A 26,146-nucleotide genomic window follows, 5' to 3' on the forward strand; every position below is an offset into this window, starting at 1 on the left:
AACTGTCCGTTTAACGTCAAACCACAGCATCTCAATTGGATTTAAATTCGGAGTTTGACTTGGCCACTCCAAAACCTGAATTTATTTATTTTTTTGAGGCATTCAGAGGTGGACTTGCTGGTATGTTCCAGATCGTTGTCCTGCTTCATGATCCAAGACCGCTTGAGTTTGAGGGCACAAACTGATGGCGGGATGTTATCCTTTAGGATTTTTTTGGTACACTGCAGAATTCTTTGTTCCATCAGTCACAACAAGTTGCCCTGTTCCTGAGGCAGCCCCAGACCATCACAGTGCCACCACCATGCTACACTGTTGGCATATTTTTCTTTGTAATCAAATCCTGTCATTTGTATTCCAGATGTAATGTGCCGCACACCTTCCAAAATGTTGCATTTTTGACTCGTCAGTCCACAGAATGTTTCTCCAAAAGTCTTGAGTATCATCAAGTTTTTTTTTGGCAAATGTAACATGAGTTTTTGTATTCTTTGCTGACAGAGGGGATTTTGCCTGGGAACTATCCCATGGATGCCAATTTTCAGCAGTGTCTTTTGTATGGTAGAGCCATGAACACTGACCTGAACTGAGGCCAGCGAGGCCTGCAGGTCTTTTGATGTCTGAGGTTCTTTTATGACCTCATGGATGAGTTGTCATTGGACTCTGCAGCTGTGAGAAGGATATATATAAAAGAAAAAAAAAAATATATATATATATATATATATGTGGAGTGGAGGAAATATTTGATTTTGTATTTTTTTTGTATCTCCACCTGCTGACAAAAACAAAAGTGGGCTACAGTTTTAATGGTAGGTTTAAGTTAAAGGTGGGAGGCAGAGTATCAAAAAGAAAATTTAGAACATCACATTAGAAAGGAAAAAATGTTTTTACACTTCATTTAGTGTCTTACAGACTCATCCTCTCACATTAAGAAGGTACACCTAATCTAAACTTGTTCATTGGATGAACGGGGCTGTCCAAAGTTTGCCAATGAACACCTGAATGAATCTGAGAATAATTGAGAGGAGATGTGGTCAGATGAGACAAAAATTGAGCTGTTCGGAATCGATTTGACTCGCCGTGTTTGGAGGAAGGGGAATTCAGACTATGAATCCAAGAACACTATTTCCATCTTCATGAATGGAGGTGGAAGCATTAAGGCCTTTTTATACTGCACTTGGCAAAGTGTCTGATGACGTCGACTTTCTCATTCATTGTGTTGTGCGCTGAGGCGACGTCAGCATGTTTTGACATGACGCACTGTGTCACGTTACTGCAGAGGGCATCTGATGTTGCATTGCATCATTGAATAGAAAAATGCCAAAAAAGGTCCTCCAATGGGAGCATGGCTGGCAGAGTGATTTCTGATTACTTTTGGCAGACATGTACTGTAAATGGCAAAGGGTAATGGAGGAAGGCCTAATAATTGCATTGTGCTGATATCCAAAACTTTTGACCAATAGAATAATGATATACCGAGAGCTTTTCCACCCCCTTTCAAAGCTCCCTGCTCAGCCTAAGATACTTCAATCATTGAAGTGCTCCTCCTGGAACTAGAAAGTACACTAGCAAACTTAATCTGTGAGGCTGCCGTGAAGTTAGCATGTGATATTCCATTTTCCTTGTTTTTCTTTTTAGCTGCTGCATCACTTAGTTCTTCTTAAAATAAACAACAATAGGACTATCTTTTCCAACAATATGTGGTCCAATCAGCGGGCAAACCCTCCCAACCTCCTTCCAGGATGTTGCGTCACCACTGCCAAATATGGTAGCGTCACACCCCCATTGCTTTTGCTGCTACACTTTGACATGGGGACTTTTCACACTGAGCAAGTACAGTGTGGAAAAACCTCTTTTATTTGAGGGTATTCTTCTCCAAAGGGGCTGGGCTTCACCGCATCAAGGGAAAATATGGACAAAACCTTGCAGTGTAAATTCCTGGATGACTAACTCCTACTCCCAGCCAGAAAATGGGTCTTGCAGGATGGTAATCCAAAGTACACAAGCAAGGAAATGAAAGAGTGTCTAAAGAAGAACCACATTATTTTGATTTGAACCCAGGCCCCCAGAATTGTGAAGCAGCAGTGCAAACCAGTTGTGCAGCCCCTTTTCTTGTGAATGTATTTATTTTAGCTTTAGTGACCAGTACGTATATTAACAGGATTATTATGACTTTATTTTATTTTTATTTTAATTATTGTGTTATTGACCACAAATACATTTCCTGGTTTGAATGCACCCTATTTTTTCCATTTATCTATCTATGACAGAGACATACAGCGACAGAACAGTTCAATGCACTTCCATTGAATGACAAAAGGTACAATTAAGATGAGTACCACCTGTTGTCATTCATATAACAGAATAAATCATGGTTCCCTGGAAAAAATATCAGCTTTGTGTTCAATAAAATCCAAACGTGTTAAACAACAGTTCTTACTCAAGACAGAGCACCTTTGGATAAATGTCACCGACTTTTCAAGTGAGCAATAGTAATGAAACACATTAACTTAAAAGAGATAACATAATATTTGGTGGCATAACCCTTATTGCAATAATAACTGGATCCAGCTTGTGACCCATAGACTTCACCAGACTCTTGCATTCTTCATTAAAAATCTTTTTCCAAGCCTTTACTTTAGCCTCTTTCTTTTGCAATTGAATTTATTATTTTGAATCCAAAGTCCAATATATCTGAAAGGGAATGTAAGAATTTTTTTATCCATATGACAAATTCAATTTAAAATAAGCAACAACAGATATCTGGAAACTGTAAGAAATAGCAATTGATCGGTGGTCCCACAACATAGTTGTACAGCTGGGTCCATGACTGTTGTCCTGCACGCTTATTCCATCCTATCTTGTCCTGTCCTTCCCTCCTGTATTGCTACAGGAGTTAAAAACAAAGTTTATCAGTTCGAACATTAAAATAACTTGTCTTTGTGTTGTATTCAATAAAACATAGGTTGAACATGATTTGCAAAGCATTGTAGTCTGTTTCTAATCTATGGTTAACACAATGTCTCAACTTCATTGGAATTGGGTTTGTAAGAATAGATTTGGACTGATATCTGGTTCAGGAGTGCAAATACACAACAAACACACTCAATGCTTGGATTCATTCAGTTTTTATCGGACAAGGATTAGCACACAAAAGTTTACAGTATTTAGTACACAGTAATGGGATTTATAGTGGGAATTATAGGTGCCATAGAATGCAATAATAGTATATAGTCAATGTTTATCAGCTATTTCTAATAACTTGAAAATTGGGCCATAGGTTTTACGTTTATCGTTTGTAATTTTTTTTTTACAGTGTACTGTTTGCATCATTTTTTTTTTTTTTTTTGTAAGCGTATGAACGCGCATTGTGTTCTGCATCTTAGCTTATCTCATGGGAAAACCCACATTGTGTGCTGCAACCCAATTAGCTAAAGGACACCCACTCCTGCATCACACCCAGAGTGCACGGACAGCGAAGGAGGAAAGCGTGACACTTTAGTGCTGTACGTTTGCAAGTTTACTCCCTGGCAATCTCAAAATATCACCGAAACAAACAACAAAGACACCTGCAGTTGGACCCAAAAAGCAGAGGAAGATGTTAATCACTGCATTTGTTCATTGCAGTTCTCAAATAAAATCAAAGCTGAAATGTCCGTTTATAAGAATATTATTGCCCAGAAGAAAAAAAGCAGCACCAACAACTACCCATAACTATGTTCTTCACTAAGGGCTTCAGAGGAAAAAGATGCTAGAGCAGAGCCAGGACGAAGAGGCACCGCCAGAGGAACTATAGAACATGTGTGAGTCGCTATTATATTAATAATTATTTCTGATATGTCTAACCTCAAAGATAGATAATTACAATTAAATTTGCTATTTCTAAAAGCCATCATATTTTTCTTTTTATAGCAAAACATGTGTACCCGGTGTGACGGTTTGAGCGCTCCCCCATGCTGAAAAGTCCCCTTGTGATTAATGCACATAAGTTACTAACAGGGGAACTCTGGGTACGTAGTAGACTGTTACTGGGAACGGCTCTCATAGTTCCCCTTCTTCTACATAGACCGAGCTAACATACGTTATATCCTAACCGTAACACTAACCTAACGTCAAAATAAAAGTATACATATATCTGTACCTTGGCTGTGTTTGTCTTTCTGAGACGTCCATAGCGAACATGAACACTCGGTGACAAGTTGTCGAATGGCACACGTTGAAGCATGGATGCGGATGTTTCAGACTGCCCAGAAGTTTACAAAATATACGCACATGCGCATTCATCACAAGAAGACTTTTCAGCACCGGAAGAGCTCAAACCATCACATCCTGGTTATAGTGGATGGAGGGACATTTAGATTTTTAGTTTTCAAATAAATGTTTTGGCTTAAAAGAGGTTTTGAGCTTTGGTTAATTCTAGACTACAGTAGTGTACTTTTTTTTTTTTTTAAATCTATGAAGGTTTGAAATTTGAGTGTTTTTTTTTAAAAGAGAGAAATGTGATAAAATGCCTGAGAAAAATTTATAAAGTGGGAGGTTAGGGATTTTACACACTTAAAACATATAAGAAAAGCATACTTTGAATGAAAATAACATTCTGTAAATGAAAGAAAAGTAACCAATATGATGTGTTAATAAAAAAACTGTAAATAAAAAAGAAATCTTGTAAACGAAATAATATGTAATGAATGAAAAAACATTTAAAAACGAAGAAAAAATAACTTCTACACGGATTTCACTTAACGCCGGTGTTTTGGAACGTAACCCCCGCATTACATGAGGGAACACTGTACAACAAATACAAAGGAACTGACCATGTAATTCTATGACAACCCCTAAAGGCCTTTGCCTTAATAAAAGACAAAACCAAAAAAGAAAAAAGGAAAAAGAAATTGTAAAAAAAGAAAAAATAAATCTGTGATCTTTTCTTTTTGGTTGTTTGTGAGAGAGAGCAAGAGCAAGAGATTTCATATTGTCAAGGAAATTGTCACAACAACAATGGTCACATAAACACGTTTGTATTAAAAAATCTATTGAGTTAAAAATACAACATTGACAAGGGATGAAAACAAACTTAAATCTAAATAGGAGAAAAATCCACAAAATGTAAACCCTTAATTTAATATTTCATTCATAGCTCAATGGTTAGAGCATTGGTTTGGTAAACCAGGGGTCATGAGTTTGTATCTCACTGGGGCCTCTACTCCCCAAAAGGGGTTGCATCAGGAAGGGCATCCGGCGTAAAGAGTGTGCCAAACAAATATGAGCGTTCATCTGAGATGTCACGCTGTGGCGACCCCTAATGGAACAAGCTGAAAGAAACTTAATTTTTATTCAATAAATTTAGCATGCAAAATTTAATCTTTGTAAATGCACAAATCCTAACAGAAAAAAATAACTAGTAAGAAAATCTGGCAAGCATCAAAATCTAAATTTATAAGTACCATATAACTTGGGGCCACTAAATAAAACAAGAACAAAAAGAATCGGATTATTTTCAATAGTAATCCTGACTACTGTGTATATTTGTGACTTGGGAGAACTCTCTTGAGAAATAATACCTTTTTTTTTTTTTTTTTTTAAATCAAAAGGCCATACTCACTCCTTTGTTAGATGCACTCCACCTTGGAGCCCACTGTCAAACACACCCTTGCCTCTCCCACCAGCCAGAATCTGAGCTTTTAGCACGATCTCTTTGGCATCTGAAAAGCAAAGCAGGTGTATATGGACACATACACAAGGACAATGTGTAAAATTAAGGGGGTTATCCCCTTTAACCTTGACCTTTTCATCAGACTGAGGTAAGAAAAAAAATGGGAAAAATATCAGGTGTCCCACTGAATGTGATATGCTCAATCTAAGGTGAAAAATATTTACCGGTACATCAGGGCCAGGGAATGACTATTGATGATTTTTTCTGAAAACAAATCTCTTCCCATAAAAAGTAGAACATGCAATGTAAAAATAATTTGACCTTCTTCTCATATAAAATCACAGCTTCTCCTTTGCTGTCACTTTTACCGGACAACAGCTGAAAATTCACTATGCCACTGAGCTGTCTCTTCAGCATTCATCTTACAATAGCCTCATTTAAATGGAGTTGGTCCTCTTGAGGAAAGACCGTTCCAGGCAAGGTTATTATTATCAAAGTGGACGAGTTTGGTCATTGACAAGAGGCTCTCGTTCGGCTGGGAAATGTTTAGGGAAAAAAAAAAGTGGACGTCAAGACGTATACCCTAACCCTGGAGGCAAGAACCTCATCCTACAGTATGTCAATAAAAGAAGGCGAACATGAAGACAACCTTGGAAGTCATGGAGGCCTAAAAAACATCTTTCCACCAGCAACAGCTAGCGACCAGTACCACTTACCAGAAGATTAAAAAAAAAAAAAAAGTCTCTGACAGGTAGGCAGGGATAAAACTAGTACTGCAATACAGTAGTGAAACCCATTTCTCAGTCTGGAGTTCAGAAAAAAAGAAGAGGAAAAGGCATACTCATGCACAAAAGTGGTTTGAGAAGAGTCATAAATGATTGAATATACTCACAAAAATTGCCAGTTTGCGAAATTAAAGAATTGTAAGTAAGATGAAACAGTGTCTTGCTGGCATGAGCAGTTAGAGAGGGATGGCAGTAGAAAGAATTTCCTGGCAATCTTTAAAGGAGTGCAAATTAAATATTGTGTCCCATTGTTTGAAATGTGGTAGAAAGATATAGCAGAATTTTTAAAGATTGGCCAGATTGACGGTTTAACCTTTGAAAGAGATATTCAATTATTATTTTAATTATAAACTGAATTTTAATACTGATATTGAAAATGAAAAATAAAGCAAGTAGTCAGAAAATTATTGTGATTTAATGATATAGAACTTTCCGGTTTCATAATAATCGATACGAATCTACCGTAATTTCCAGCCTACAAGCCACAATTTTTTTTCCACACGCTTTCAAGCCTGCCCTGCGGTTTATGCGGTGATGATAAGACAAATTTCTGCTTTTTTTTCCCAGGGCTGCAAGGGGGCACTCAAGCTGAAAAGGTAAGAATGAGACCGGTGGAATATTTGTGACGAGGAAGTGACTTTTACCAGCCCTGTTAGCGCTGCGCTAGCGTTAGCACTGTGCTAGCATGTTGCTGCTGTGTTACTGGCTTGTCTTGGTGATATTTACCAGTAAGTTTTATTTTAACTGGCCCTGTTAGCGTTAGGACTAGGGTAATCAATAGCGTTAAACTCTTTCTGTGTACCATCTTTCTTTGTAAATATCTTGTGTTTCAATATGGGTTTTAATGTGGCCACTTGCAGCATTTACACAGCTGTGGTGTATGTATGTACCGAATGATATAGTATTTCCTTTACAAATGTACTCGGTGAGGCTTGTAACCAGGTGCGCTCTGTAGGCCGAGAATTACTGTAATGATTTGGCTATCTCAATTTTAAATGACAGTATTAATTGTGAATGGCACTTCAAGCGCTCATACCATCCTACACCACTTGAAACTATAATAAAAAACACTGAAATTAATACCACTCAGACCATTTCAATAAAGACTAAAGATGACCTGATGATAATGTTGTGGATGGTTGGCCTATGTAAAAACAATACAGTGAGCAAAACAAGTATTTGAACACCCTGCTATATTGCAAGTTCTCCCACTTAGAAATCAAGGAAGGGTCTGAAATGTTCATCGTAGGTCCATGTCCACTGTGAGAGAGATAATATAAAAAGAAAAATCCAAAAATCACAATGTATGATTTTATTTCGATTTATTTGTGTGATTCTTCTTCCGGCTTGTCCTGTTAGGGGTCGCCACCTAAAATTCTGACCCCCCCAAAGACCTGTTAGTCCGCCTTTTAAAGTCCACTTCCACTCCATGTATTATCCTGAATCAGATGCATCTGTGTGAGGTCGTTCGCTGCATAAAGACACCTGTCCACCCCATACAAATCAGTAAGACTCAAACTTGTAACATGGCCAAGACCAAAGAGCTGTCCAAAGACACCAGAGACGAAATTGTACAACCCCACATGGCTGGAAAGGGCTACGGAGAAATTGCCAAGCAGCTTGGTGAAAAAAAGTCCACTGTTGGAGGAATCATTAGAAAATGGAAGAAACTAAACATGACGCTCAATCTCAATCGGAGTGGAGCCCCATGCAATACATCACCTCGTGGGGTCTCAATGATACTTACAGAGGTGAGGAATCAGCCCAGGACTACACGACAGGACTTGGTCAATGGCCTGAAAAGAGCTGGGACCCCTGTTTCCAAGGTGTCTGTTGGTAATACACTAAGATGTCATGGTTTGAAATCATGGAAGGCACGGAAAGTTCCCCTGCTTAAACCAGCACATGTCATGGCCAGTCTAAAGTTTGCCAATGATCATTTGGATGATACAGAAGAGTCATGGGAGAAGGTTTTGTGGTCAGATGAGACCAAAAATGAAGTTTTTGGTCATAATTCCACTAACCATGTTTGGAGGAAGACGAATGATGAGTTCCAACACAAGAACATCATCCCTACTGTGAAGCATGGGGATGGTAGCATCATGCTTTGGGGGTCGTTTTCTACAAATGGGACCGGACGACTGCACTGTATTAAGGAGAGGATGACCGTGGCCATGCATTGTGAGATTTTGGGGAACAACCTCTTTCCCTCAGTCAACCGTGGAGTGGCTCCGTAAGAAGCCTATCAAGGTTCTGGGGTGGCCTAGCCAGTCTCCAGACCTAAACCCAATAGAAAATCTTTGGAGGGAACTGAAACTCCATGTTTGTCAGAAACAGCCCAGAAACCCGTCTAATCTAGGGAAGATCTGTGTGGAGGAGTGGGACAAAATCCCTCCTGCAGTGTGTGCAAACCTTGTGAATAACTACAGGAAACGTTTGACCTCTGTAATTGCAAACAAAGCACTATACCAAATAAGATTGGTTTTCTCTGGTGTGCAAATACTTATTTGCAGCTGTATCAAACAAATAAATAATATTAAAAAAAAAAAAAATCACAGTGGACATGAACCTACGATGAAAATCTCAGACCCCTCCATGATTTCGAAGTGGGAGAACTTGCAATATAGCAGGGTGTTCAAATAATTATTTTCTTCACTGTACATTAACAATTATATATTATTATGCAGGCTTGAAAAAATATTAGTCACAGACTAATCACCTATGTTTACAGATGGCATAATGGTGTTCATTGTAGAGAGAAGGACAACTATTTCAAACTTGTATTAATTGAAATTATTTTTACCAGTTTTTTTATTTAGTTTGATAAGTGTGGTTTTGGATCAGAGGCTGCATTTAGCCACCATGGCCCACCCCAAAGGAGGTTTAAGAATGTTTGATTCAACTTTCAGCTGATTTCTTATTTATTCAAACTGTCATTCATTTCAGTGTTTTATCCTATTTTACTACATTTCTTGCCGTTCTTCAGTTATTATGTCCTGTTCCCTTGTCTTCTAGTCTTTTTGACTTTTGAAGTTTAACGCCAGTGTCCAGTGTGGGATACTCCACATTGGGAAGTATGTTCGGTCTACCCGGATGGATATTATCTTGCAGTTTCCCCAAATCTGGGTGCTGCGGGGCTTTGCACAATGTGGAGAACCTATCCCGGCCTACCCAGGTCATGGTGGTCTCTGCGGCAGCATCTTCTGCTCACTCCAGATCAGGCCATTTTTTTCTCAAGCATGGCTCAGTGCCAAGAAGCAGTAGAAAAACTTAAGTCTCAATATATTTTATATATAGGGCAGACAAGCGAGTGAATTAACAATGCACAACATTTCCAATGACATCACACGCAATCACAGCAATCCTGTCATCATCCTCAGGTCTTACATAATTTCCAGTGTGTGTGAGAGAGACTCAGTTTTTCCTTGCTAGGTAATTAGTCCAAAGGAATAAGAGAGGATGCCCATAACAGGAGCTGGGGGGAAAGAAAAAGGTTCATTCTATGAGTACCTCCACGATCCTTCTTTTGCGCCAATATTTAAAACTGCAACCGCTCCAACTACCCCAACACTCACTTTATCATTGTCACATATAACCTAATGAAGTTTATCTGGTGTAGACACTCAATGAAAAGTCACACCTCTTCTTCCAGCCACCGCGCCTTCACTGGCCCTACAAAAGCTACATGAACTGGACTTCTTGATTATAAAATCTAAACCTTAAAACAAAAGAAACCGCTTAAGGCATGTAAATTATAGATCTTGAGAACATTTTCCCTAAGAACAAATGAGGACTCTCTGTGTATCATTGGCATGAAGACAAGAACCTGTCTGCATATTCTAACCCAACCAAAACTTTTTAACTCATGACTACCACCTTGTGTGCTGGAATCCTTATACACGCAAAGAATCGGCTGATCAACCGTGCACTGTGCTGTAGGAAGTGGTTCTGACAGTGGTTTGCTGGAGCCCCAAAACCTTGGAAATGGCTTTGTAACCTTCTCCAGAGAGATGGATTTTTTTCCTCATTTCTTCTTGAATTTTTTTGGATTGTGGTAAAATCCATTGAGTTCTTGAGAACTTGAATCAACTTCATTTTTTCCAAGAGATTCTAAAGTGTATTATTATTGTGTTTATTAATTCAACAAGTATGGTGATGGTAATCAGGTTTGGGTGTGGGAAACTGAACTCACCTTTCCCAAATTTGTGGTTAGTCACAGTGACTTTGTGATTTGACAAGGGGGCAATTGGGTTTTCACAGAGGGTCAGAGAGTTTTGGATTATTTTTTGGGCCTTGATAAATTGAATTATCATTTGAAAACTGCATTTTGTATTTCCTTGGATTGTCTAAGAGTGAATCATAAAATTCAATGAACCAATTATTTTAAATATGTGTGTGCGATAGGGCTATGCAAAAAAAAATAACTCAAAAATTAATCATATTTTAAAGAGTGGTTTTGTATTATTTTTTATCTATAATCTTATTTTGTATTAATCTTAAATCATGTTTGTATTTATGTTTTGATGTCTTTTTAAAGTACTTTGAATCACCTTTTTATTGAATTGAAACAAATAAACTTGCCTTGCCATAGTCAACTGATCTGTTTACCTCCTTACCCTAATAGCTTGCAGTTTTCCCTAAAATTTACCAGTTTTGTGCATCTGAGGAGGAGTCCATTGTATTGAAACGAACCCCCCCCCCCACACACACACACACAGCGTTTGATTTATTACATGTAAGACAGAACATGTACTTTGTGTGCAAGGCGTTTACTAACACACATACATGCCAAGGGCACATTTCAAACCATGCATTTAGGGTTGCAGATTTATTTCATTCCATGTCTCCCTGCAAATTTTTGTGTTCCAGATACAGGACGCACATCAAACCATATTCCTATATAGAGAGACAAGCAGCAATGTTAAACATACAGAAGTATGTTTTTAGAATTAATCAGTTTAGGATCATAACTATTGTGTCCATATTTCTCTCTAATGAGGCCATCTCTGTGCAGCGCCACAAACCTATGGTAAGACCTCTGTGATACTTTTCCATTAAACACTTGAATCATAGACACATTTCCATGAGAAACCATTTTTATCTCTCTTTTTAACTTTAAATGCTCCCTGACAACATCCATTTAAAAATGGCACAGTGATGACTGTCATAATTTTCTTTTTGTGGGCTCACCAGTGATAATTGATTGTGTCTAGGGATATACAGTACTTCCAGTACCACTTCCCCATTTTAATGACTTAAGTAGAAATCAAAATCAAATCATTTGTTATGTAGCTTGCATGCATGCAAGGTGTCATGGAAACAAGCAATAGCCTCCAGTTTACTTCTGCTGGCACATTAGTATCATGCAAATTCAATAGAGGAGGATGTGTTTCTAAAATAATTCCATGTCTCACCCTCAACGTGAATAGGTTAGGGTGCGTAATGAGGAGGTGGAAACACTAAGCTGCTTACGAAAATCATCTCTGTGAGAGACAGGCGGATTTACCCTGTAAAGCCTATTTACAACTGTTAGGACAATTTACAAATTCATAGCTTTTTCAAAACCAGAGACTTAAGAGCCATCTAATTTATTCTGTACCTTTAGTTACCAAGAGAGGCCACTGAACATTTTGTACATATATGTGTTCTCTAAGCTCTTGTATTATATGCCCAGTTGCATATTTTGTTAACCCTTAAATATGTGATTGAATTGTTTTTATCTGCTCCAGACAGATTCATTGTATATTCTCAGCCTACACAACCCTCTCTCTTAATCAGGTATTTGCCACCATTGATAGAGGTGTCGCACCATGTCTTACTTTGTCACAGGTAAATATTGTTAAGGAACAAGAGCTGTTCTGTCCATCCAGGGACTCAAGGGAATATGCTAGTGAAGGAGAGCACTCTGTCACTGCTCTAAGCCATTCACCCTATGGGGTTGAACTAGGGTACTGAGGTAAAGCTGCTGTATTGCTGTTTGTTTACTATTTTAATCAACGAAAGGTGAGGCAAAGTTTAATTTTATGTACTAAAATAGAAGTAACAAAACAAGAATGGCATTGAGAAACTTAAATGCAGTCAAAGTAAAACTAAAGGGATGCATGAAAAAATAAAATGAGAGAAAAGTAGAATTTGGGTCAAATCCCTCTGCTTATTTTTATTTTTTTAACCATTCTGTTTACTGAAAATGCAGCTGGGTTTTATGGACAGACAGCATGGACGAAGGGAACAGGAGTTTAAAAATGGTGAGGCTATCTGGATATTTCAGCACAAGTAATATTCCAACAATCCACTTGTATTCTTATTTGTGGATGGGGGTGGGGGGGATACCCGGTGACGACATCCAATAACTAAATAAATAACTAGAGAAAAAGAAGAGCGAGGACAGAGAAGAGCAGGACATTTATCAGTGGTTCCAGCACAATTAATTAATTAGCCTATTGAATGTCTTATCGGGCTTATTAGTGAAAGAGCATCACCCGGAAAGCCCCATGCACAACATAACCCCACTGAGCGCTGCACCGAGGCGAACAGTCAACAACCCCAACAAAGTCAAGACAAACTCCTACCTAACCCTGCCAGCCTGGGGTGAACTTTAATAAAACCTGTTTGGTCACAATGTACTATTGACAGGAGAATTTTTTGTAGACTGTTGGCTAAAGCCTTAAAAATTATTTTGATGTCCATATTAATCGACATCAGTGAGTACCGTAATTTCTCAAAACTAGTACGCAATTTTTTTCCCAAAATATTTTCAAAAAGTCAATAGAGCGCATTATATTTAGGTATGGATGAAAAATAAAATATAAAATCACATTGTATAGTCGTATACAGGTACATATAGTGGTAAAAAAAAAAAAAAAAAGGTATACATATACATTTGTACATGATATTCGATGTCTTATGTTACAGATTTATATATATTACGGTAATGTGCGCCACCAACCTGAACTCTGACCTCCTGGGTGGGGGTGGGGGAGCTTTGCATTTTCCGATCGTTAGAAACGACTGCCCCTGACTTTGTTTTAACTTAAACGAAGACAAAAAATGTCAACCACAAGGGTTAGTTGTGCTGCTGCTTTTAAAAGAAATGTTTCAGTCTGGTTGATGACGCGGCCAAACCGGAAGCAAAACAATATGAGCTGAAACTATGTGGTATGATTGTACGATCATTAATAAAAAAACAAAAAAAAAGGATAGTGCACAAAATTGAAATGCTCACTTTTTTTAAAAGTGCCCGTTACGCTCATTTCTACATAGATTGAGCTTTCGTTTTGATCGCGACCTGACACTCTGAAGAGCTACTAAAGATGTAGCCGAACAGGGGCAAGAGACTGGGCTATTAGCACAGTGGACCTTCCTCTCAAAGCGCTGACAATAATGACAAATAAAGGGAACCAAGACTTGGGATTCAAAAAATGTTTCCTCACAAACACCATGGATGGCACAAAGGATGACATGCTGTGGGAAAAAGATGGCATCAGTGTTCGTGATGCAATGCAGGAGGCACTGGAAGTGGACCAAGTTATGAATGAGGAGTTCGACAGCAATGTACCAAAAGTAGCTACTATGGATCTTTTTCAGATTGGAGTTAGAGTCAGATGCTTTTGAAGGCTTGGCCAAGGATGTGTAATATGGTGGAAAAACTGCGCTATCCACAAACATTTGGCATATTTGATTAAAGGTCAAACAACAAGGATGTCATGGGTTCAGTTAAAATTCATGTTTGCATTCTTTATGTTACAGAATGTAATACACACACATAACTTTCAGCAAGTTTTCAAATATATATTGCATTGCCCACCCCCTACTTCAAATAATGAAAGTCAAACTTTGGTTAAGGCGTGTAATTTTTCCCAGCCGTCCATTCAGCCATGTCAATTGACCACAACTGAATAGGCCAACTCTCAAATCAGGGGGAGCTTCTCATCATTTACTTGTGAAACCTAAAATGTTAGCAAAAATAGCATACCAAGAACTGTGGATCTGTATTCTCATCATAGCGGCCTCCATTTGGCTGTAATTAAAAACAAAGGCACAATAACACACCACGCAAAAAGCTCTAAGAGATTTGTCTGATCCCTCAGCACTTATAAAAAGGTATGAGAAAAAGAGGCTGTAGTTAAAGGAAGACTCTCCTCAAAATTCAGAAGTAATATTATTATTACATATATTTTGGACGTTAATTGAAACACTTTAAAATATTTTTTTTTAAACCAAAGCAAAATCTGGATATGTGCCAGGTTTGACAGTCAGACCCAGAAGAAGCTTCTTTGACGCCGCTCCTGACATCACCAGTGCTTAGCATTATAGACCATTCGTTCTGGCTAAGCCAAGATACCAACGTGTTCTCGGGTCAACAATGGGGTCACACAACAGCAAGCACTGCAGGCGTGGCAAACGCTGATTGGCTGTCAGTTTTCCAGCCGGGCTCACTGGAATGTCTGAGTAAGACAGCAATTTCAATAATACTTTTCCAATTTAGAGATGTTTCTTGGTGAAATCTGTGGATAATTTTGGCATTACAAGAAACCCTCATCTACTAACTTTTGTGTGCTCCCATTCCAATGATTTTGGGAAGAGTCTTCCTTGAAGCCAACTAATCAGCAGTAAATATCGCTGTCAGCAATTTTCACTAGACACTACTTCATTTTTTGAAAGGAAAAGATGGAAGTAATGTGGGAAAAGGTGCTTCAAGTGTTAAGGGGCACTAGGCGACTACAGTGGGGACAGTTGGAATTGACCCCTCCGGAGAAATTGCGTAGGCCGCGTCGCTGACCAATCAGAGCCCAGAGATGTGCCTAAAAAATGAATGAATCGAAAAATGTCTTCGATGGATCAAACTTTGTGGAAGACCGCATGATCAACTGAATCCATCTAACCGGAACAGATATGTTTGCACGAAGGTAAGCCCTATTTTTGGTTTTCAATACATGTCTCATATAAATGAATTAGCAGTTATTCGCTTGCTTGTTAATTTTTTTTTGTTTCCTCACTTTGTTGACAGCATTGTTTTTCAACAAGCCTTTACATTTTCAATGTATAGTATAAATGTGTACTAATGCATTTGTAATGTTAATGATAAAAACTGAAAATTAATAAATAAATCATTAAAAAAATAATATAATACATGAAAAATTCAATGAGAGAGTTAACTAGTTCAAAATGTTACAATATTTATACTTCAGGTGCATTTTAATAATAGTTCTGGGCAATTGACTTTTGATAATGTCATGGGCATGTCCTTCCTCAACCTCGTACGCACCTGCTCCAGTGAGCTGGTGCGCCCACCTGGTTCGCGTCCATGCTAATTACTGTTGATATATATTGCCACGCATGTAGTCTAGTCCTTCGTCAGAATGTTGAACTTAAATGTCCTGTTCCTGCATTACCTTGTCTTATGTTACTGGCTACTCGGATGATTGGCCCTGCTTCATGTTTGACCTTGCCTCTTTGCCTGCCGATTCTGTTACTGTTGCTCTTCTGCGCTACCTTCCTTTGCAAAGAACCTGAACTGAATACACTCACTGCTCAAAAAGTACCTGGTCTCCGAGTCTTGCTCCTTGGGTTCAGCCTCGAGTTCTGCCCATGGCAGACAGAAGACTAAGACTGTCTCCATTCTTTGTTTCCCCATGGGGCATCATTTTACAAAAGCTTTGAGTTGCTGACAGCTCCTTGCATGTGTCAGTGCACCAGTATGGGTGCCCAAAAATTAAAACAATGAGCCATTAGTGTTTGAGTGACCCATCTGCCAAAAAATGTTAATACATACCCGCCCTCCCAATGAACCTGTTGAACTGTCATTAAAGTCAGTGGGAGTCAATGAACCATGAAGTATTTTACTTTTTGACAGCAGTAATGGAAAATAATTTGGTGAGCTTTTTCAAAGTACAGTAAAGGCATTTTAGTTTTAACATGGACACTGGGGAGAAAAAAAAGTGTGTGAACACTAGAATTTCTTCAATGTTTGCAGAAATGAGTCATAATTGTGGTCTGATTCCACAAGAATATACAGTCTGCTTAAACTAATATCAGAATGTTTTAATATTCATTCATTCATTTTCCAAGCCACTTATCCTCACAAGGGTCACGGGAGTGCTGGAGCCTGTTCCAGCTATCTTCATCCAGGAGGCAGGGTACACCCTGAACTGGTTGCCAGCCAATCGGAGGCAACAAAGAAACGAAGAATCGCACTCACAATCACACCTAAGGGCAAGTTAGAGTCTCCAATTAATGCACGTTTTTGGGATGTGGGCAGAAACTGGAGTGGCAGGAAAAAACTTGTGCAGGAGAACATGCAAACTCCACACAGGCATGGGCGGAATTTGAACCCTAGTCCTCAGAACTGTGAGGCCAACACCCTAACGAGAAGCTCCACCGTGCCACCATGTTTTAATATATTTACTAAAAATACCGTATTAACAATCACATGATAGGAAAAATAAGTAAACCCTTGGGCTATGGATTCTCAACGAGCTAATCAGGTATGAGTCAAATTGTAGATCAATAAATGAGGCAATATTGGAATTGTGGCTTAAAGCTTCTCTGGCCACAAGAAAACACACCAGTTTCTCAAAAGAGCTCACAGAGCACCTAGACTGAAGATTTGTGGACTCTTGTGTTGAATTGGGGGTGTGGATTTTACTTGAAAGCACATTATACAAGAGAAAATACAGTAGAATTTTTAGTACAATTTTCATTTGGCAAACGAGGTTGACCAAAGGTTTTTTTTTTTGTTTTTTTTTTTGTCAGAGACTGATAATAGAAATCATCAGGGCTTGACACTAATTTTTGTACGAGAGGCGCAGGTGCTATCAGCAGTACATGATTTAATTATATCTTTTTTTTTTTGAGGAGGTACAGCAAGACCATGGCATACCATAGTTTCATATGACTTTTGAAATCAACTTGAGATATAATATTTTCAAAATATTTTAGTGTGAGCAAGAAGTTCAACTGCAACAAACAGTTGCGGACAAATTAGATCAATTAATAAAAAAAACATACATATCATTATCATTTGCTTAACAAGAGCCACCAGCAGCCAGGACTTATTTTTAAGAATCTCTCGGACATTTGCCAATCCATGCTTCCTTCAATAATGTGAAGTTTACCACTATTTGATGAAAAGTAACCTTACACCATCATGTTCCCACCTCCAAACTTCACTTTAACTGGTATGATGTTTTTGTGTGACGTGCCATCTCTCCTCCAAGCAAGGTGTGAGTTATGGCATCCAAACAGTTGGATTTTGCTCTCAACAGAGCATACAGCAGTATATTCGCCCAGCATTTAGCTGGCTTGTTCCAAAGTTACTCACTAACTTTAAATGAGCTTTGACATGCTCTTTTTTTCCACCAATGGGATTTTGCGTGGTGAGTATGTGTACAGGCCATGTCGGCAGAGTGCATTACTCACTGCTTTCCTTGTGACAACAGTACCTGCTAATTACAGGTCTATTTGAAGCTCTCCATAGGTGGTCCTTGGCTCTTGGACAACTCTTCTGATTATTCTTTGCACTCCTCTCTCACAAATCTTGCAAAGAGCACCTAATCGAAATCTATGGTGTTATAATTGGCTTTCCATTTTCCACGTGCATAATAGAGCCTGGACCACACTCATTGGAACATTCAGAAGCTAAGATATTTGCATATAACCAATGCTATTGTTATGTTTTGCAACAATGAATTTGCAATGGTCTTGAGACAACTCTTCGCTCTTACCTATCATTAGATGTGTCTTGACTCACACCTTGGCAATGAGATCTATTTGGAGGCCATCAATTAGGACTGAACCATGTCATTCATTTGCACTCTCAATGGGCTTGATTACTGTTTGATTATTGATAAGTGAGGTGTTGCCTTGGGTTTTCTGGCCATTGGACCTCCCTTTCTTCACATGTTCTATATTATTTTGTTATTATAATTACAATCTTTGTCAAATTGTCAGGAAAAATTGTAATCTTATTGCTACATTGCTAGTAGTCTTTTGTTGCTCAGTGACTGTTCTCACAATATCTTTATGTCTCTGAACTCTCTGCCTGTTAAACTGGGGCGGCTCTAAGTACAGAAGACAAATTCCTTGTGTGTTGTTGACAGATTTGGCAAAATAAAGATGATTCTGGTATTCTTCCATCCATCTTCTACCGGTTATCAGGGACTGGTCAAAGGGGCAGTAGATTTAGAAGGGACCCCCAGTCTTTCCCCAGTAACTTCATGCAGATCTTCTAGGGCAGGGGTTGGGAACCTATGGCTCGCGAGCCACACCTGGCTCTTTTGGTCGTTGCGTATGGTCATAACAACATAATGTATACAGCAGGGGTGCTCAATGTGTCCGATGACTCTGCGTGGCAAAAAAAAAAAAAAAAAAAAAATCAGCCTGATGTTTTTTTTATTTATTTAAACATTTTGGCACCACACAAAATTTTCGCTAACAACGACCTCCTACACAGCCTCCAATGACGGCCACACACTCTTCTTCCTAGTTTACCTTGCACCCCCCCCCTCCTCCGCTCTTAAAGGGGTACACTCATAATTACAAATGTTACAGTCCTTACGCAGCCTGTCAATGTGGTTTAGAATGACAGAGTGCCTATGCGATGCCCACCACCGGAAATCTTTTTCCATAAAGACATGCCTCTGTCGGCAAGCATTTTTAGTGAGCGCACATAAGTGGGGACAAATGAAAAAAAATTCAACCTGCAGACCAGCTGATTGTGAAAACTTGGAACGCACTTCCCGTCACATACGCAGTGCGGTGTGCTGTAGTGACAATGTTTGGTTCTACCTATGCATATGAAAAGTCTTTCTCACATTTAAAAAAAAAAACATTAAATCCAACCTACATTCATGAATAATGGTTGGAAGTGTCAAAGGCTGCATGAAGTTTAATTTAATGACATATGAAACAAACGACTAAGCCATCACCAAAGAAGTTGCATTAAATGGTAAGAAGTACTTTTGTCAGAATTTGGATAGCAACATCATTATGATTCTTTAAATGCATTTAGACTTATTGTACTCTTAAAGTGTTCGTCTCACATAAAATGCACAAATACACTTGTATTTAGTTTTAAAAATATTGTATGGCTCTTTTGGAATTACATTTTAAAATATTTGCCATTTATGGCTCTCTTAGCCTAAAAGGTTCCTGACCCCTGTTCTAGGGGGATCTCAAGGCGTTCCCAGGGCAGCCGAGACATGGGATCTATTTCCGATGGGATGTGCTGGAAACACCTCAGCAGTGAGGCGCTCAGGAGGTCACCCCAGTCACCTCATCTGGCTCCTCTCAATGCAGAGGAGCGGGAGCTCGACTCTCATTCCCTCCAGGATCACCGATCTTCTCACCCTATCTCAAAGAAATAGCCTGAACACTCCGTGGAGGAACCTGATTTGGTTGCTTGTATCTGAGATCTTGTTCTTTTGGTCATGACCCACAGCTTGTGACCATAGATGAGAGTAGGAACGTAGTTCAACCAGTAAATTGACCGTTTGACTCCTTCTTAACCACAACCGACTGATACAAAGCCCACATCACTACAGACGCTGGACCCTGTTGAGGGTGTAGAGCTGGTCCACTGCTCCACGGCCAGGACGAAAAACACACTGCTCCTCCAGAATCTGAGATTCGACTTCCCAAAAGACCTTCTTCCCCAGCACCCCTGAATAGACCATACCAGGAAGACTCAGGATTGTGATCCCCGTGTAGTTGGAAGAAACTCTCCAGTTCCCTTCTTAAAAAGGGGAACCACTACGCCAGTCTGCCAATCCAGAGGCACTGTCCCCGATGTCCACATGATGTTGCAGAGCTGTGTTCACCAGGACAGCCCCAAAACATCCAAACCCTTTATGAACTCTGGATGAATCTCATCCAACCCCAGGGCCTTTCCACCAAGAACCCTATTAAGAACCTCGGTGAGCACTATCCCAGAGATAGGAGAGCCTGCCTCAGAGAATCCAGACTCTGCTTCCTCATGGGAAGGCTTGTAAATGGAGTTGAGGATGTCTTCAAAGTATTTTCCCCACTGATTCACAACATCCCGAGTCAAAGTCAGCAGGGCCCTATTCTCACTATACACAGTACTCCCTCTAATGACCATAAGTGTGTGTACTCTGAACAGTTGTTTGGTGCATAAGCACACACAACAGTCAGGACACCCCCACCACAAAAAAAAAAAAAGGCGGAGGGTGGCTAACCTTTCGTCCACTAGGGTGAACCCCGACATACAGTTGCCAAGAGGAGGGGCAATTTGTACGGCGCCTCTCACAGAGTGGAAGAGAGTCCATCCCCCTTTAAAAGGACTGATACCAGAGCCCACTCCATGTGTGTAACCATGTTTGACTATATCCTAGTCAGAGGTTCTTAGCCTCACACACCAGCTCAGGCTCCTTCTCTGCCAGGGAAGTGACATTCCACATTCTTTAAGCCAGCTAGCGCTCTCTCTCTCTCTCTCTCTCGCTCTCTCTCTCTCTCTCTCTCTCGCTCTCGCTCTCTCTCCTCTCTCTCTCTCTCTCTCTCTCTCTCTCACAAAAAATAATCCAGAACTCCCACAACCCTTTCGAGAATATATGAGTCTTTTGTCTCTGAAGCCCAGCAATCTTTAGAATAGCACTATACCTTCTATGAACAGCCCTGGAGGGGGAGCAGGAAAGGGCATTAAATGTAATAAAAACAATCAAAAAGTACAAATTAAAAAGGTTGGTGATGCATGTACTCTGTAATTTGGTGAGTCGGTAAGAAAAAGAACAGGGAAGATGGGAGATGCAAAATATTTGTGAGTGCATACAAATGTGTTTTGGTGCCGTGCTATTTTAGTAACATGCATTTGTCAAACTATTTTAATAAAATCCCAAAACTGTTTACTCACTTTTCAGCATGAGATGGCATGAGCGTGCAGGGATAGTGGTCCAAAGTGCCACTGAAGGGTTCAAATAAATTATAAAGACGAAAGATCCAAACAAAAGCCTTGCGATGTGTGAAAAACTGAACATGAGAGGCTGTAAAAAAAATGAATTCGGTTGAGTGCCATGCTGGAAAAAAAAAAAGCACAATCATCATGCTAAAAAAAAACAGAAAAGGTTGTGATGCATTAGCAGGAAATTTCAAAGACACGATTAATGTTGATAATACTTCATCTCTGATTAATCACAACACTTCGCATGACTTGTAGCACAACCAAAGAGCCATGCAATGTTAACAGGACTGCTATTATGTTGTAGAGCTTCACTGAGTTTAGAAGTAAAATTTTTACATTATTTCCAGTCCTGTTATTGTTTTGAACTAATTTAAGGTAGAAATGCCATGAAAAAAATATTTTGAATTTACGTGTTACTTAAATATTACTTTCAGATAAATGTTTGAAATAAATGAATGTAATGCTTTGGCATTGGTTGGCAATTATTTGTGAGAGGGCAGCACAGTGAATCAGCTGGAAAGGGTTGGCCTTACAGTTCTGAGGTCCCGGGTTCGATCCCAGACCCGCCTGTGTGGAGTTTGCATGTTCTCCCCGTGCCTGCATGGTTTTTTTCCGGGCACTCCGGTTTCCTCCCACATCCCAAAGACATGCAACATTAATTGGACACTCTAAATTGTCTACATGTGCCCTGCGATTGGCTGACAACCAGTTGAGGGTGTACCCTGCCTCCTGCCCGTTGACAGCTGGGATAGGCTCCAGCACTCCTGCGACCCTCGTGAGGATAAGCAGCTAAGAAAATGAATGGATGGATGTTTGTGAGAGAATATTTTGGGGGTGAATGAAGATATTTTTTCTTTAACTTGTTGAAAAATGCAACTCGTAGAATGGAACTTGGAATACAGTTACTGCAGTGGAGTAAATCATTATAAACTTGCTCTTGCAAAAAAAAAAAAAAATGTCTATACATTTTGAGGTAAGCTTATATATAATATACTGTGTAAAAGAATTGACTGTTAATAAAAAATGTAAATGCAACTTAATACTACTAATGTCGTGCATATAATAATAATAATAATAATAATAATAGCAAGTTCATAATCTTAGTGAAGGTATAACCGATTTCCAGTCGTATACAATAAATTTGTGTTTTACCTGTGTGTTTATACTACTCACCGAGTTTCTTTGCAGCCTCTAAGGCCTCAGAGGCCGTGTCAGCTACAAAGAAGCGTTGGACAGTCACGCCACACTCTTGCATCAACTTTTTGCTTTGGTACTCTTGAAGATTTAGCCATCTTTTAGGACTCAACCAGTTGCAGTGAAGCTGATGGAAAGCAGGAAGTCAGGATGAGAAAGCGTGATTTCATCCCAATGCAGTTATATATATTATTTTATTATATATTATTATATATTAGATATAATAGATATAGTCCCAAATATACACAATCTATAAAAGGAACATTTACCCTCTGCTGGGTCAGAAAAGGTAAATCACAATATATGTTTTAATATTCCTGAGAATTGCAGAGACTCTATCTTTCCACTCCCTGACTCTGACTTATCAGCTTCCTCCGAGCATCTCTCATTCTCCTTTCATGGTAATGAGGTGACACCTCTTGAGCTATATGCACATTCAGCAGACACAGCCCCTGTCAGCTCTACCTACTGTTGCTCTTAAAAAGACAAATTTTAAATGTGATGAATTGACACAGACATGTTGGAGTTAAGAATGCTTATCGTGCTGCTGTGCGTGAATGGAAACAAGGAATGTAGGGTAAGTTGTGGCAAATATAAGCAACTGATTTTCCTCAACTGTGTAGTCCATTATCATTTGCAATAAAACTGACATGTGCACGTATCCATTTTTAAATCAACACTAAATTGACATAATAGGAACAAGGACTTTCTGTCAGGTCTGTTGTCTATCCTCTTTGAGCCCTGTCCCTTTTTCCTCTGTGTGTGTAATATGTATGTTTATGTGTGCACGCCCAGGTTGAAGACAGAGTTGGAAGCACAGACCACAGACATTCTTAAAAGACTACCGACATGTAAAGCATGGTTTTTAGCATGTTTTTAACTTAAAAAAAGGCAGTCGGAATGGACCCATCCTTTTTTCATCACACGCCATGATGTTGTCTTGTATGAATTTTTGCATCTCCCGCCATGAAAATTCTCTCGAGGCATTTGTGTTGGAGAAGAACCAGGAAGTGACGTTTTTTGCAGTAGCGGGATCAAGTGTGAATACTGATTTTATACCTATTGCACCGGCAAAAATTTTTTTTTTCCATCGTGTTAGCCAAAATACCGGCTCTTTGTATTGCTGGATTTTGCCCACACTCGGGAGGATGGATTCACTCGTCACACTTTTCCAAAACACCCGGTTCGTCACGAAAAATGTATTGCACTGCTGAAAAGGACGAGCGCTTTGTGGGTTCTAAATGACAGGTAGGTGTGTATAGAGCTATTAAAAATAGTAATAGTTGTGGGGGACTAATTTGTCTCACAGTTTAGAGCATATGTTATGTGTGAATTTAGAATAAATCCCCTTGGTCAAACCGGCAACATGCATCAAAGCACTTGTATTGCGTTTAAGACAATTTAATCACACATACAAGACAATACAACAGAAAACAATAAAATAGAAGTACAAAGAGAGTTTAGTAGTGTGTAACATGAGCTAAATAGCTAACTAGATGGATAGTCACCAAACTCGAACAACTTCTCCGAAAGCAGCAATAATAAAAAGCTCCGTCGGGGTCCGACGACATAATCCTTCTCTCAGAACGTGACATAAGATCCGCGTCGTATCGGTAGTGTCCGTTTACTTGTTCGTTAGCAGCAGGATAAATAAAAAAATCCGTCCGCATCCGACGACATACAAAAGATACCCGTCATATCGGCGGTTGCCGCAGTTAGCCACCGTTTCACCCAACGCAGAGGTAGGTCAGGAGGCTGACTGGGTACCCCATGTTGTCACACCGCTGGCGGGGAGGAGAAAGGAGCTCTCCCCCCCACACACCAGCGTGGTGTCTGGGCACCCCTGAAGTAAGTACTTCGCCAGGCATGGGTCCTTCAGAGTACGCTACATACACAAGTCATCTTGAATATTTGATCCGGTTCCTCGTCCTCCTCGTCAGTCTGTCCGGGAGTCAGTTGTCAGTTAGAAGTGATCCGCATATCGTCTAATATGGCTCAAAACGATAAGTTAATATGGTTCCTGTCACTTCACTTGCTGCTGAGATGTTCTCTTTTTCGAAAAAGAGCTTTAGTGTCAGAAGGGGCATCGGAAAAATCCGGAAATATCTCTAGTTCATCTGCCATGGTGGGTGGCACAACGTTTTCTCAATGGCGACTGTCCCAGTGTGACATCTGCAAATGATGTTGGAGGCAATATGGCTGCCACTGGGATGTTGAGTGAGACTTCCGCAACTTTGCGCATGAATGACATGCTTTTCACTCTTTTTTTTCATATAGACATTGAAGTGAATAATATGATATATAGTTTTTATAACAATATCTATTTTAAAATGTATATTGGGATAACATAGTCCTGAACTCCATCTGATTGTCAGATCCACGTAAGTGGTTAAGTTAGTCGCATCTGGCTGAGGTTAATGCTTTTGTTGCCTACATCCCAATGTGTTTTACTTTCCACTCAAAACTCCCATGCATAAATTCTCGACTTTACACCTATTTGATTTGCCTCATTACCTGCCTCCCAGAACCCGCACCAGTGGACCTCTTGCTACCACACCTGGATTCAACCATTCTGGTTTATTACAGAGCCATCCATAAACATTCTGCACCCTAACCTCCCTTTTACTCATGTCTGCTCTTGAGACCTCATCCCACGAGTACTAACACTTACTAATTAAATGACGCCAATCTGTCAGGTTAAACAACCCCAATTTCGCAACCTTCATACTGAACACTGGTGTTCCGCAGGGCTGTGTGCTGAGCCATCTACTTTAATCTCTCAGTCTACAACTTTGCGTCAATTAATAAAATTGTCAAGATTGCAAACGACATCACAGATTAGCCTCATCAGCAACAAAGAGTAAATAAATGTCTTGACAAAAATAGATCTGAAAAATAAAATTGAGCAGTTTGCTGATCCCAGCACATTCCCTTAATTGGGACATACAAAAATAAACAAACCTATATGCATCAAGCTTGTCTTTTCCCATGAGTTCTAATTACAATTTTGGGAGCCAACCACTGTCAAAAGATCTCCAATTTGAGTTTGTCCTCAGATGTGTAATTTTAATTTAACATCAATGTCCTAAACGGCAATTCAATATTATACACCTCAGCAGGCTTGCTGTTGGATATATAGATCAATTGTTTTGGTGTGCAATTCTTACAAATATTATTTTTTTTAATGTTTTATACAGTGTACTGTATGTTTGTAAGCACTGGTGGGGTAGTAGAACATGCTGCTGCCTTTCATCAATATGGCATGGGTTTGATTCCAAGACAAAGCCTCAATACACAAAAAAAAAAAACGTGCCAACAAATCATGAGTGTGCATCATCAGTGTTACTTTTTTTTTTTGCTTATCCCATTAAGTGTCGCAACAGCACATGGTAATTTTCCATCTACGTCTATCTGTATCCTACTGTCTAAAACCAACTGCCATTGTGTTATCCCTCACTACATCTATCAACCTTTTTAAGTCTTAATCTCCTACCTGACAGCTCCATCATCATTATCCTTCTACCAATACACTGTACTCATTATCTCTCCTGGATGTGTCCATACTAAGTCGGCTCTGTCTAATGTACCTCCAATACACCTAACCTT

General features: G+C 39.4%; 1 protein-coding gene across 1 annotated transcript in view; it reads right to left on the reverse strand.

Moving 5' to 3' along the window:
• Positions 1-26,146, reverse strand: part of suclg2 (succinate-CoA ligase GDP-forming subunit beta) — a 154,863-nt gene that overhangs the window by 94,994 nt on the left and 33,723 nt on the right. The window contains exons 2-3 of the mRNA XM_061833498.1: positions 22,520-22,667; positions 5,597-5,696 (exon numbers count right to left, since the gene is read on the reverse strand). Coding sequence (XP_061689482.1) covers positions 5,597-5,696; positions 22,520-22,667 — 248 coding nt within the window. The remainder of the gene's footprint in view (positions 1-5,596; positions 5,697-22,519; positions 22,668-26,146) is intronic.

This window comes from Syngnathoides biaculeatus, chromosome 10, assembly GCF_019802595.1.
Source record: "Syngnathoides biaculeatus isolate LvHL_M chromosome 10, ASM1980259v1, whole genome shotgun sequence".
Classification (NCBI taxonomy): Eukaryota; Metazoa; Chordata; class Actinopteri; order Syngnathiformes; family Syngnathidae; genus Syngnathoides; species Syngnathoides biaculeatus.